Genomic DNA, 14,073 nt, shown 5'->3' with positions numbered 1-14,073 from the left:
AGAAGTCTTCTCTTTTGTTCCTATTTTGAATTTTCCTCTTTATTAAAACTGAAAATTAATGTAGTGACCAAAGTCCATTCACTTGGTATTTTTTTTATGAATTAAAGCAAAAACTTTTTAGCACTAACTAAAGACGGCCAGCCATTAACGGGCATTTGGAATTATGAAATATTAACATTGCACAGATACATTATCAATACGTAAATCATACTTTGTGAAGTAAATTGTTCCTTTGAAAACCCTTTGTCCTTTTACCATAAATCATCAAGTCTTAAAAAAAAAAAAAAAATTACTAGGAACAGTGAAACAAAATATAGTTAAGATCCTTTATATTAAATTAGCTCACATAAAAAGATTTAAAATTCTTGTTCTTGTGTTAGCATGGAATTTACATAAACCTGAAGGCTGCTAAATCATTCAAGAACAAAATTACTTTGATGCACTAAATCCCTTAAAAGAACTTTACTACTGTACTCTAGCTATTACACAATTTATACAGTTTACGGAATGGAAGGTGTATAACTTAAAAGACATGGATAATAAGTAGTTGGTACAGTCATACACACTGGTTTAGTCAATGGAGTGGGTATCACCACTACTGGCACAACATACTCTCTATTCCTCGTGAAAGTTTCGATGCTGTAAGTATTAGAATATTGTACTGGGAATGTATAGAGCGTCTCTGTGGGACGAACTGTAGTGGTAATTAAGCTGGTTAATGAAATCACAACTGTTAAGGTAGTGTAAGTTGTGCTTGTTGTATAAGTAGTCATAGGAGAAACAGTTGGCATAGTTAATGTCACCTCTGTTGCACTTGTTGATATAGTTGTAAAAGTAACAAATGAAGTAGTCCTAGTTACCGTGTTTGTTATAGATAATGTTGTGGTAATTATCGTAGTTGGATTATTCAGAGTAATGACATTTGTGGTTGATGAGATTATAGACACCACAACTGGAGAAAACCGTGTTGTAACTGTAGTACTAGTGACTGCTACAGTAGTTGGTTCTGTTCTCGTGATTACAGCAGTTATTGTTGAAGTAGATGTAACTGGCCTAGTAATTACACTTTCAGTACTGTAGGTTATCACTGTAGTAACTGTGTTCAATGTAACTAACGTTGTGGTAGTAACAGGGAATATGACTGTAGACGATGTTGATTTTGTTATTACAGTGGACCTTGTTCCTGTAACAGTTTTAAACAAGGTTATAGTGGAAGTTACTGCATAGCCCACGGGTAGTGTCCCAATTGTGGTTACTTCACTTACTATTGTGAGTACAGTCTGTACTGTTGTTACAGATATAGTGGACAGAACAGTATATGTTGAAACTACAGGTCTTGTTACAGTTAGTGTAGTAAAGAATGTTGAAGTAGCCGATAATGTTGAAGTAGTCGTAACTATAGTAGTTAGTGTTGAAGTTTCTACAATAAGTTCAGGAACAGTCAGTTCTGTTATTGAGGTTATTACAGTAGTAACAGGGCTTATCAATGTACTGGTACTTAAGCTACTAACTGTAATAACTGTAGTTATTACTGGCCGTGTGACTGTGGTGCTGGTGGATACAATAGTCGAAGTAATTTCAGTTGGCCTAGTGACTGTTAATACAGTTTCTGTGGTTATTACTGGGAAAATTGTTGAAGTAACTGTGGTTAATTCAGCAAAAGTTGTTAATATAACACTAGTGACAACAGTAACCGAGGTCTCTGTACTAGTAGTAGTCAACAAGACAGTGGTAGGGATCACATTTGTCAGTGTGGAAGTTGTGTAATCAATAATTGAAACTGTAGGTACAGTTAACTGTATAGTTGTTAGAGTTGTAATAGTAGTAGAACTCACAGTAACTGGTCTTGTGACTGTTGTAGTAATAGTTTGTGTTACTAGCGTAGTTATTCTATTTTCAATAGTTGTAACAGTAGTAACTACAAGTGTGTTAATTGAAGTAACAGTAGAAATTACAGGGTTGACAAATGTCAAGTATTCCGTTGTTGTAGAGATTGTAGTAGTGATAGGTCTAGTCAAAGATATCACTGTTAAAGTAGTAGTAGTAGTTTCAGTTATTCTTGTCATGACAATGGTGTTTGTAAATGTTGTCAGTGTAGCTATAACTGGACTTGTAAGAGTTGTTCTAGTTGTCACTGTCGTTCTGACAGTCAAAGTTGGTCTGTCAATTGAAACTGTAGTCAACGTGGTAACTGTCTGAACTGTCAGAGTAGTAGTTGTCTGAAGGACTGTGGTTGTAATAATAATTGGTCTAGTCACAGTTGTGGCAGTAAGCATCAGGTAACTAGTCAAAGTTGTAACTACAGGACTGACTACAGTAGTTGTACTTGTGAAACTAACTACTGCTGTTGATAAGAAAGTCACAGTAGTTTCACTGTAAATGGTTGTAGTTACTGGCCTAGTTACAGTCAGGGTGGTCTCGACTGTTACAAGCACTGGTTTAGTTTCAACAACTTGAGAGAAGTATGTGATGGGTTGAGTAACCGTGATGAATGAAGTTGGAGTGGGGAGTGTTATTGTTGTTGTGACAGGTATAACAACAGTTGAAAGGTACTGAGAGGTTATTGTAGTTGATGCAACATAGCTTGTTAATACAGGCCTTGTAATGCTAAGCACTGTTGTTTGATATGTGGATGTTGATGTCACAAAACTGTATGTTGTGGTCACAATAGCAGTGGTTGTAGTTGAAAAAGTAAATGTTGCAAGAATTGTAGTTGATGTTAGCGTAATAGAATTTGTCAGTGTTGAAAGCGATGTAAATGTTGTTGTCGTTGGAATACCAAATACTTGTGTGACTGTTTCAGTAATTGGAATTGTGGTTACTCTTGTAGTGCCAGTAATTGTGGTTAAGTACCCTACTATCTCACTCCTATGCACTGTAACAATGTCTGCAGTTACAGGGCTAACCGAGCCTGATCCACATGGAAGTATTAGATCGGGATCCACTTTATTAAGTTTCAGTGCATTCCCTCTCGCATCACCTGAAAATTCAATTAGGAAACGTCAATGTCAATAGATTATACACCTTCTGGCAGTCAAAAATTTCATAACTTCAAATTACACAAAATCATTAAAAAGAAATCCGATTTGCTCATCACAAAACTAATTACAAGAGACTGCAACACCTACCAGGGTACTGTTTGACTATGGTTTTTAAGTTTCATGGAACCAGTGTTTATTCAGCAACCGGACCAAAAACCAAGTGACTTCTGAACCAAGTCAAGTGCAAGTCTAGTGTGAACTTCATCAAAAGAAATACACAACTGTGACGCCTCGGTGGAATGCCCGTGAATTTAATTTAAGACTAGAGGTCGCAGGCAAAGACCAAGCCGACCACACCACCGAGGCGCTTCCTACCAAGGTGGGTATAAAAAATACCTAGACCAGACCACAAAATTACACCCATAAAAAAGGCATACAAAAGGCTAACTGTAGTTTTTCATACTCTAGCACCCCCATAAATAAAGCAATGCATTAATTCACTAAAAAAAAATTGCTTTATCTAGCATTTTTTTTTTAAACAAGGCAGTAGCTTTTTCCCAAATCACTTATAAAACTATCTCTACTTCTAAAAATTAGTTTAGCTTAAGAGATCAAAATCCTTTAGCTTTTTTTTTTTTTTTTTTTTAGCAAAGTGTGTGTGTAGTAAATCACTCATTCTTAATCTATGCATAAAAAAAATGTACATACAAGACAAAATCCATGACAGATAGCTACTTTTGTCTCTAAACAAAACTGATACTGAAACAGTTCAAACCCATTCCCAGACTTAACCAGCTCACCTGAACCGGACTCCTACCTGGTCAATCTTAAGAGATTAAGTAATCCATCTTTCTTACTAGAGATCCAAACAAGCTTTTAATAAGGGAACTTTTACTACAATCTGTGCAATCCAGCAAAGCCTCCACACCTTTCCTTCCCATGTATCCCTGCCCAGCCCAAACTCCATTTGCAATTCTAGTCTACCTAGCCCCCTTATATAGATCCCTCCCCACAGCCCCATCAAGTCTGTCCCCAGCAAAAGCATTCCCAGCAGCATGCAAGTCAGTAATGAAATCTTAAATAGAGTAATGAAAATTACACTACACTGAACATAGTGGAATATTCACATCCATTATCCCAGTTGGTCATGTGTGTTTGCCATTCTCTTTTCTCCTAATCTAAAGAACTAAGCTATTCTCTTCTCCTAATCTAAAGAACTAATATCTTTTGCATGTAACATCTGGATCTGCAGTTTCATTATGGGATTTCGTTCAATTAAACTTTACAACCCATGAGCCATATAAGAGCCGTATATGTGGGCTGCAGTGATAGCCATCTAAAACAGATTCCAGATTAGGCAGGGAGACAGCAGCCACAACTGATAAGCAATTCAAGTTATGGTCACAACTTTGTAAGAAATGCACAATTAGTTACAGTAGTTAAATCAGGTTAGAATAACTTAAATACATTGGTTTCCCAATATTAAGTATAGGACAAAAACTGCAAGATTAAGTAAGCCATGCATTGGTAAAGGTTTTGCTCCTACAGATGCCTGTTAAGATCTGATGCTAATGTAAATTTTCAGCCGAGAATTCCAAGCAATCTTCAAATATTCTCTTCGCTCATGCAGAATTAATTTGAGATTGAAAAAGGTAAGTCCAGTGTGGAACATACTACCAATACATAGGTTTTCCCCCTTTACTAATCAAAATCCCCAAAATTTTGGTCAACATATGCAAGCCCCTAGAAGATTAATTGCGGACACCAAATATAGACGCCATTACTATTCATAGGCATTGTTAGGTAGAAAAAAAACTATCGGCACTTTGTTGCTACTATACTTTCTAGGAGGCAGCTTGCCATGCTCAAATTGTCTCGTCACTACCAATTGCCCGAGAGCAGTTATGTCAGCTTGCCTGAGAGCAGTTATGTCAGCCTTTTATGTAGCTCACTCAACACTAGCTAACATTCTAGCTTTATTAAGTGGAATCTCTCAAAATCTGATGACCAAGCCTACAAAAAGAAGTCTACAAGTCAATATGGAGTGAAGGGCAAGTGGCTGGTATGTAGCAGGTCTGAAAGAAAGCAATGACAGATTTCCAAGTCACAAATATACTTTCTTCCATAACTGCACTGTAATTTAACTGCAGTTCCAACACACACAGGCTAAACACAAAGGCTATCACAAAATTCATAAAAATACATAGGAAACAATAAAAAATGTTTGGGGCACTTACTGATCCATAAAGAATATGGATGCTGTATTTAATTTACCAGACCACAAAACAGTCAAACCTCAGTTTGGCAAGTATCTACTAAATTTTATCTGCAATTGAAAGTCTCCCGTTTTTGTACAATCTGAAACGCTCCATCTGGGACCCAGCGCATGACTGGGCCCAGTTATAGCGTGCCCAAACAAGGGATCCCATCTGTTGTGACCCATTCTGCTTTTATGTTAAGCATTTTTGTGCACTGCTTTTTCATTCTAGTGCAACTGCTAAATAAGCCATCATGGGGCCACAGAAAGTTCAAAGTGTAAAAGAGGCAAGACAATAGAATTAAGACTTCATAGCAAAGTGTTTGAGGAAGCTGCATGCTGATCTCCGAGAAAATGCCTACAATTGCTGCAGTAAGGCCAGCAGAGGCCGGTTTGAAAAACTAAAACCAAATGGATATACATAATACACCAACTACAAGGATTAAGGACATACTTGCAGAGTGGAAAGATTGAAGGAATTTTGCGGTAATTTCTATCTCTAGTATTGTAATGTCTCCAACATTTTTAAAGACTATTTAATTTTAGGCAAATCTAACACCAGAAAATTTTTTTGGACAATTGTTATGCAACAGGGGTCCAGAATCAAAGCTGATCCTAGTGCCAGTAAAAAACAATAGTAACCCCAGATAAATCCTTGGTACCTGAAGTCCTTCTGAAGGGAGATTCCCCTTCCAAACAACCACCACCTTCCTCTCCCCTCCTCGCAGTCTTCTATGTGCTAACAAAGTTTTCCAAAAAGGAAAGTGATTTTAAATGTTTATTAATTTCATTAGTCAATTATATTTTTCTCATTTTCTTTATGTAAAACTGTATTCCCTATATAATGTATTTTTTGGTTAATATTTTTGGGGGTTTGGAACATTTTTATTTACATTATTCCTTATGGAAATTAAATTGTGTTTTCGTAAGTTTGTTTGTGGGAGTTCTTTAATGGAATTTAATTGAAGACAGGTTTAGCTCTACTAAATTAAACTAGTTAAGTTACAAAATTACACCATCAGATAAATTATAATAGTTCAGACAAAAGTAGAGAAATATATGGCTGAGAAAAATCCCCAAGATTATCCGAGGATGGTCACGGATGGTCACAACCCACTCAAATTGAAAGCCAAACTAAAAAGCTTACATACAGTGTTAAGAAATCTTCCTTACAACAACCACTTTGCACAGTGCAAGGAGATAGAGCTTTAGAAACTTTGAAAGCTCAAGGTCCGTATACGGAAAATAGTGTAGAATTTCACTTTTACCAGGATTTTGTACTTAAGCAGCAGTCAGCTGCGAGAAATGGCTTGGCAGGCAGTTACTACTGCCATTACCCAAAAGCAGCCTTTTTCAAACTACCACATCAACTAGTATGCCCTCTTTACATTAATGTGACCAACTAGCAGCAGTTACTTCCAAAGTGGTTCACAATCAAGAGATTAATAAAAACCTGCATGTCTAAATAGCATAGGAGCAGCAGACATTTTTTCGGTAGACAAACTTGCTGAACTAGACCTCAGGACAAATATTAGGTTTATATATAGCAAGGATGAACTTTAAAATTCCTACATCTTAGGAGTTAACAAAACTATCAAGTCTACGATGTGCAAGCCAGAAATCAAACTCACCTCCAACACTTTCTAGTAGTTGTCTGGAAATAGCTGCATTCTTTCTAAGCTCTCTCAGCCATTCCTTCACAGACAGATCACCTTCTCCATTCTGATACATCATACATATGTCAAATGTGCAGGTTTCTGAAAATAAATTAATGTGACAATGCTCCATTAAATATATAAAGTATACTAAGCAAGACAAATTAAAAACATACCAAGAACAGTAACATTCTATCAAATAAAAATAAGCTTATCAACCTTATACTTAAAAATTCTTTACACCTTTTAAAACAGTATAGTAGTACTATACAACCTAACTAATAGATTCCTTAAAAAAAAAAAAAAAAAATTCCCCACTTTTATAAGTTACAAAACTTATCAAGCAGCTAAATTAAATCACACTAAACATTAAATAGAAATTTAAAATTTCCTATGCAATAGACTACGCTGCATACAAAATAAATTTACTATTGTAATAACTGCTAAAAGACATACATTGGCCGAAACTTAAGATATTTGGAAGGCACAAACCATTAATGTTAAAAGTTACTATGTAACCTCTGGAAATCTCCCTAAAAATTTCAAATTTTTCCATCTTCAACCCACCACTATTCCTAGATTCTTTAAATAGGATCCACATGCATTCAGCAAACTTCATATCCAACCCTGATTAAAACTTAATTTCTGAATACTTTAAACCTCTATGTTGCCTGCTAAGCATCCTCAGACAGGTTATGAAACTAAATTACTCATCCAAGTTGCAAAAAATTAATTTGAAGCTATTACTGATGTGACCTTACCATTCCCATCACTGGCTTAACCAGTGTCCTAAATTTTATCAACAGCATACAATATACAGTCCTATTCAATGATAAACAAGACTTGCTGACAATGATTAAGAAATTTTCCTAGCTACTTGGATAGGAAATTTTCAGTATAAGAATGCTTGATATTGTAACTACCCAAGGATGGTGGTATAAATTTGAGCAGAAGTAAATTTAGCAAAAGTGAGGTATTCTTAATGTGCTTTTCCCACTAACAAATTTGAAACAAAGTTTATTAAAATTACAAATACCTGCAATGTCAAGTCTTAGTACATTAACCAAAAATGAACTAGCACATTAACCAAAAATGAACTGTCCCATGATCAGGGTAGCCTTGCCTTACTATTAAATTTGAACATTTAAAATATGGCTTAGTTTTAAACATTATATCTCAGCAATGGAGCCTTAATGCCTTAGGGTATCAAGTAAAACCTAGTGCATGAATCTTCAAGCCGCCAAAGGATTTGGTAAACACCTTGAACTACCAGGAATGACACTAAACTTGCCAAATAGGATTGATGCCTATCTAGTAGTTTATTAGAAACTAAATTCTTTGCTTTAGTTTCACAGCTATGGCCTAATTGTATTGTCTCTGCAAAATCAGTTAAGCTAATCAGAAGGCCTGAAGTGAAAGACCTTGGGTAACCACCAAGAACATTGCTTAATTCTTCTTTCCCAAACTTTCATCAAGGATAGGAAAAAACTGGCAATACTAGTTAAGCTACCACACAGTAATGGTAACTTATTTCCAGCCTTTCCTTCCAACACCATCCACGTCTAACAGGAAGGCACTAATGCAAAACTTCAGACCGTAACTGATCTGCCTCATTTACACATCACCCTTTGTACAGTTTATTAGCATTAGTATCAACTTCTCCAGTAGCAAGTACTAGACCCTAGATGCAAAGCAACTTTCAGAAGTTTGATTAGCCAACAAGCTTTCGAGAGTGTTACACAGCAGTCAAACCCTACAGATTTTAAGGGTGAATCATCCTACCTAAACCTATGTAAGCACCACCTGCCTTCTGGGAACTGAAGAGTTCCTTACCTAACAATACATATCTAAATTTGAACAAACTTCCACACATTTCAAATTAATTCCAAGCCAGTTCAACAACTTTCTTCAGTCAAAGGACTTCCTGATAATTTATAAATTTTAGTGATAATTTATAAATTAGTAAATTTATGTAGACTAAATACCTTATTAGCATGGCAACTTAAGTCATATCAAGTACAAAGAGAAGTTCATACAGGCTGAAAGAAAACTTAATCTAAATATCTGCAGAATTTTAGTAAAGTGTTATCCTTAAGGGCCTTTACCCTGGCTGGCTTTCTGACAAACAAGTAGAGCATTAGGGAGAAAACCAAAGAAATTGAGGGGACCAAGAAAATAATTCTTATTTCACATTCTTAAAAATTTACTTATCTTAACTCCTTTTACTTCTCAGTTTTTGTACTTTTCATACTTCTACTTCATAGTTTTTTAAGTTTCATAAGTTTTTGTACTTTTCATAATGTGTCTATAGAAAACTACAAAAAGCATTTAGCTTTAAACTGACAAGTAGAAACACCAAAAAAAAAAGATTTAGTTAAAACTATGACTAGTTATATACTTTACTAAAAGAAAAAATTTCTTACCAAAACTTATTTAATCCAGTAGGGGGTGGAGAGTAGTTCTACCCACATATATTTAGAATATAATGCATAAATTTTGCAAAGCAGTTAACTCCCAAAACCCAACTTGATGAAAAACTGCAGCAATTATAAAATTTGTAGGCCAGGGTTAATTCTTAATGCTTTGGAATTTTCTACATTCCAAAAGGGTTTCTACCAAGCACTTATTACCATACGCAGGTTTTCAGTTCCAGATAAACACCACCACTAACTTCATTCCTCATTCAGATTATAGTTCTAGATCTCAAAAACTACCCACAACCTACATTTATCATTTGGAGGAAGGTTAACATTAGAGAAATATGAAAAGGAACCCAAACATTACAATCCATTTACTATGTGTACAATAAATAACTTCTAACCCTATTAAGTAGCTCTAATTTAACAAATGCAATCCTATTCAAATGAAACTTGCTATGCCATCAGCTGAACAGAATTAAATTTAAAGAAAAGAATGCCCACCTTAAAAAGATTCGGAAACCTAAGACCGGGTATTCTAGCTCAAGTTTACCCGTCAGTCCACCCACAACCGTTCAACGGAAGAGTGTCCACAGAGTGGAGCTGTCAGTCAGTCAGTCCACTAGAGGTCTTTGCCCTCATTTCTCACCTAGCCTTTATCTTGGCAACACTGCTATATAGTAGAGATGAAAACTCTGCTGGGTGACAAGGTGGGTAGGCTACACACTAGCTGCTGCAGCAATTCATCCAAAGTAGGAAAGCAGCCAAAAGGTAAGAGTATGGTCTAAAGATACTTAAATATTTCTATTCTCAAAATATAAATATTTCTATTCTCAAAATATTAATGAATGTTATATTAGACCAGAGGGTTGGTTTCAGTTTATGAAATGGACCGTGAAGCCTACTTCCACTATGGAAATTACTTCACATGGAAATTACTTATATGATCTGGACTTGCAAATAGTCCACAAATAGCACCGCAGGGTCTAAAAATTTACATTAGTCCTATATATAGTTTTTTCATATTCTTGTCAGAGCAGCAGAGATCCTTCCCATGCAATTGTTGGTTACCAGTCCACATGCGCAATTACCAGTCAGTCAAAAGAACTTAGGCAATTACATTAGTTCAGAAGTGGACAGACTGCTCACAAACTGTCTTCCACACATATATTTTAACAAGTATGAAGAGCCAACAGGGAGACAAGACAGGTATACCTGTGCGTGAATACCTCACCTCAAGAGAGAATGGCCTCTCCCACCAACTAAACGCAAAGCTGATTGGAGCAAACTCACTCACTCCATTTGGCCAGTTCAACACCGCTACAAAGCTGTGCAAAAATTACACAAGTGCACCCAATATGCATGTAAAAGACAACTTAGGGCCACCTTTCCTGACCTAGCTAATTAATGAACTCAAAATAATTTACCAGATTGATACAATCATAAAACCCAATCTTAATCTTTCAAAGATTAGCCAAGTAACATGACAAAATACTTACCAACATAGATTCCTAGGTTTGGTATATTGCTAATTACATCCTGAAGAGCTTCTAAACAAGAAGTCCTGTATTGGTTCAACTCAAATTCTCGAGCTCCACACAAGTTTGCCTGTAAAAACAAATTCCAAATTTACATAAAGATATGAAGATTAAATTTAAATTTTAATTCAGTACTTAAACTCATTTGCTATTCTTACCGTTGCTTCTTGAGCACATGTAGGGCAAAGATTGCCACAAAACCGCTTACTTTGGATATCAGTCTGGAAATTAAACACATTCATTAGTTAATGTAATCTGGATAATAAATATAGTTTATGTAATCTGAACTTCAAAAATTTACTGGTTCATGTTCAAGAAATTATTCCTAGGTTAATTTAAGAAATATTCTTACCAGCCAGGAATGTGGATATGCAAAAGGTCTGTACTGCAGAGGAAATACAGTCCTATTACGAGCCGTGAAATCATTGTTGACATGAAAGTCAAACTGCCCACAAAGACCCTCTGTGTTCTCTGCATGATTAGGATATGCCCATATATCAATCCTGTGCTGACAATGAAGGATCTGAAAATGATAACATAACTTATTAAAATTCAGTTTATTAAAAAACCTTAAGACTTCTTCATTGATTAGTATCTGCAATTCAAGGCAATATTAAAGAAAAATAATACTTAACACATGGTACAATGGATACTAACAGCAATTTTTGAGGAGCCTTGTAAGACAACACACTGACCAGTGCGCCAGGCAAGAACAGGATGTTCACCAGATGAAGACTGTACAGGATGCACCCCCACTTCCGGAACTGTGAATTCTTCTCCATTAACACGCAACTGTTTGCAGAAATAAAATTTTTCTTAAAAAAAAAAAAATCAATCTAATCTTCTCCAAGCAAAACTCACTATGCAATACCATACCATGCCATCATAGAACCCTTTTACACTTTAAAATTAAATTTTCAAATCTTACAAAGCTGTACAAAGCCAGTAATGAACCATAGGCTAGAGAATCAAAATCTCCCTCAGCCATGTAGAAAAAATATCCATATATAAATCAAAAGTACTATTTAAAACTGGTAAGGACCCAGTAAATCAGCCATTTTAAGTATCTGGTCATGCAAGTTGAAGATTAATACCCACTTTGCCTATAGTTCAGAAAAATCAGTCATTTGTGTATTACAAACCACCATATCAAACAGATTAAGGAAAGTCAGGAAACGCCATTCTGGGACTTATTAATTTTCTGACATTAACATCAAAGGTCTCCATTGGTGCAAATTTCTATTCTTAATGTATGTTATTTGCTAGACTGAATACAATGACAAAACTTAGGTTATCAATACACCCAGGACTGTTCTATTAAAGGAGTAATATGGCTAACGGGGGTAGTGCTTAATCAGTTTATACTCCTCTTCTATTACAAAAATGGATCAACCATAAACCAATAATTATCACACTCACTGTAGTTACAGCTCCGCTATCCAGGGTAATGACCGTATGACGATTGTCTTTGAAGGTAGTGCGATGAAGGCAAGATGCCAATCCATTACAAGCTCTAAAATCACTAAACACTCCCCACTGTGGTCTATAGCCGAAACCCTTCTGAGCCAATGAATAGTTACAGTGCCCATGCCAGTCATACCGATAACCATCGAAAGTACTTATATGAGGGTCATCATATAACTGACAAGACTTGCCTGCAAAGTAGTTTTGTTCAGTCAACAGTAAAAAGTAAAACTGCAGTCTTCATTAGTCGTCTAAGGTACATTGACAAATACAAGAACCCTATAAATCTAAAAATTCATAAAATTAGTTATTCCAGCATTTCACAGATTGCTATATTAACAGTATTCAACACCTATACACTAGGACTAATAAAGACTGAAAAATTGAGGCCTCCCAGTAATTTTTATATCTGCAATAATTAATCCTTTACATTACACTTAACTCCACATTTCTGACTACTTACAGCATGCCTCAATATTTCCAGTGGGAACCCACTGCCCTTTGTTACATCTTAAGGGTAAGCAATGGCCAGTTAACACCGAGCAATCAGAGTACAGCTTCCCAGCAAATTCACAACCTGTAATAAAAAAAAATATTACTTAAAACAGGATGTTAGTTTGTGTGTTACATTTAAAGATTAAACTGAAGATTAAGACAGGTAAATGCCACAAGCCCAATATCTAGATTGTACACTACTAGGCAAAGTGTGCTATTATTTAAGCCAAAATAAAAAATGAGCTTTTTAAACTACCCCAAATTATGATAACTATTTCCAAGTATTTCAAAGGCTTTATCTCAAAAAAAGCAAACTACAATCACCTGACAAAAACAGATGGGGGTATTTGTTAACCAATGGCATTACATATAAACTTCTCCAAAACTGAAAGAAAGTCAACCATGCAGACAGGATGACTAAGTACTTTATGCCAAATATTACCATTGTTTGTGCAGTCTATAGTATTCAAGGCAATATGGATAATGGAACAAGCTATGACTATCTTTGTACTTCATATACAAAGAATTGTGCACAAGGCATTACACAATGTGGTATGGCAACTATTTACAAAATTCATAATTATGAAAAACTACATTACTACACAATCCCATGCCATAAAACTATAAATATGGTATTAAAACTAACCTTGGTACAAGCAACTCAAAAGCTCAAGCAGCTTGCATGAAACTCAAAATTAGATTTTTAAGCTTCGAAAGAATTACTGCCAAAACTCAAAAACCATGATAAAGAATTTAACAAAAGCAGAGGCAAACTGAAAAAGCATGGGCCATAAACTATCAACACAGTTCTAAAAGTCCAGTGCAGTTAATTCCCAGGCAACAAATACCTGATCTAGGTTGTGGGTTAAGAAAATTGGGAGAAATAAAAGATTTATGCAAAAGTAACTCCAAGAATAGTTAAGTGCTCCTTACAAAAAAAAAAAAAAAACTAGCAAAAATTTGTACAATTTCAATGTGGCTTTCTTAGACACCTTTAAACCGAAATTTCTACAATCTCCAGATGTACACAAAGGCCACAAAAATTATACTATTCCACTTAAGTTTCGATTTTACTCTAGATGGAAAATTTTTCAACAGAAAGTTACTTATTTTTCATTATTTTAAACAAGACTTATTTCTTTATTTTAAGCAAGACAATCAGTCACCATGAAGGATACCCAATAAATTTAGTTAATTTTTAAAACTATTGAGAAGCTCTATAGAATTTTTTTTAGTCTAACACCTGGTTGAGAGAAATACTGTTCC

The 14,073-nt window shown here is 35.3% G+C and overlaps 1 protein-coding gene across 1 annotated transcript in view; it reads right to left on the bottom strand.

Annotated features, from left to right (window-relative positions):
• Window positions 1-314: 314 nt before the first annotated feature.
• LOC135213032 (mucin-2-like) overlaps window positions 315-14,073 on the bottom strand; it is a 20,437-nt gene continuing 6,678 nt past the window's right edge. Inside the window, exons 4-11 of the mRNA XM_064246843.1 lie at window positions 12,776-12,889; window positions 12,268-12,503; window positions 11,506-11,640; window positions 11,201-11,371; window positions 11,007-11,069; window positions 10,810-10,918; window positions 6,870-6,995; window positions 315-2,980 (exon numbers count right to left, since the gene is read on the bottom strand). Coding sequence (XP_064102913.1) covers window positions 501-2,980; window positions 6,870-6,995; window positions 10,810-10,918; window positions 11,007-11,069; window positions 11,201-11,371; window positions 11,506-11,640; window positions 12,268-12,503; window positions 12,776-12,889 — 3,434 coding nt within the window. The 3' untranslated portion in view covers window positions 315-500. The remainder of the gene's footprint in view (window positions 2,981-6,869; window positions 6,996-10,809; window positions 10,919-11,006; window positions 11,070-11,200; window positions 11,372-11,505; window positions 11,641-12,267; window positions 12,504-12,775; window positions 12,890-14,073) is intronic.

This window comes from Macrobrachium nipponense, chromosome 42 (assembly GCF_015104395.2).
Source record: "Macrobrachium nipponense isolate FS-2020 chromosome 42, ASM1510439v2, whole genome shotgun sequence".
NCBI lineage: Eukaryota > Metazoa > Arthropoda > Malacostraca > Decapoda > Palaemonidae > Macrobrachium > Macrobrachium nipponense.
Note: the sequence above shows the minus strand (reverse complement) of the source record. Positions and strands in the feature narration are given on the sequence as shown.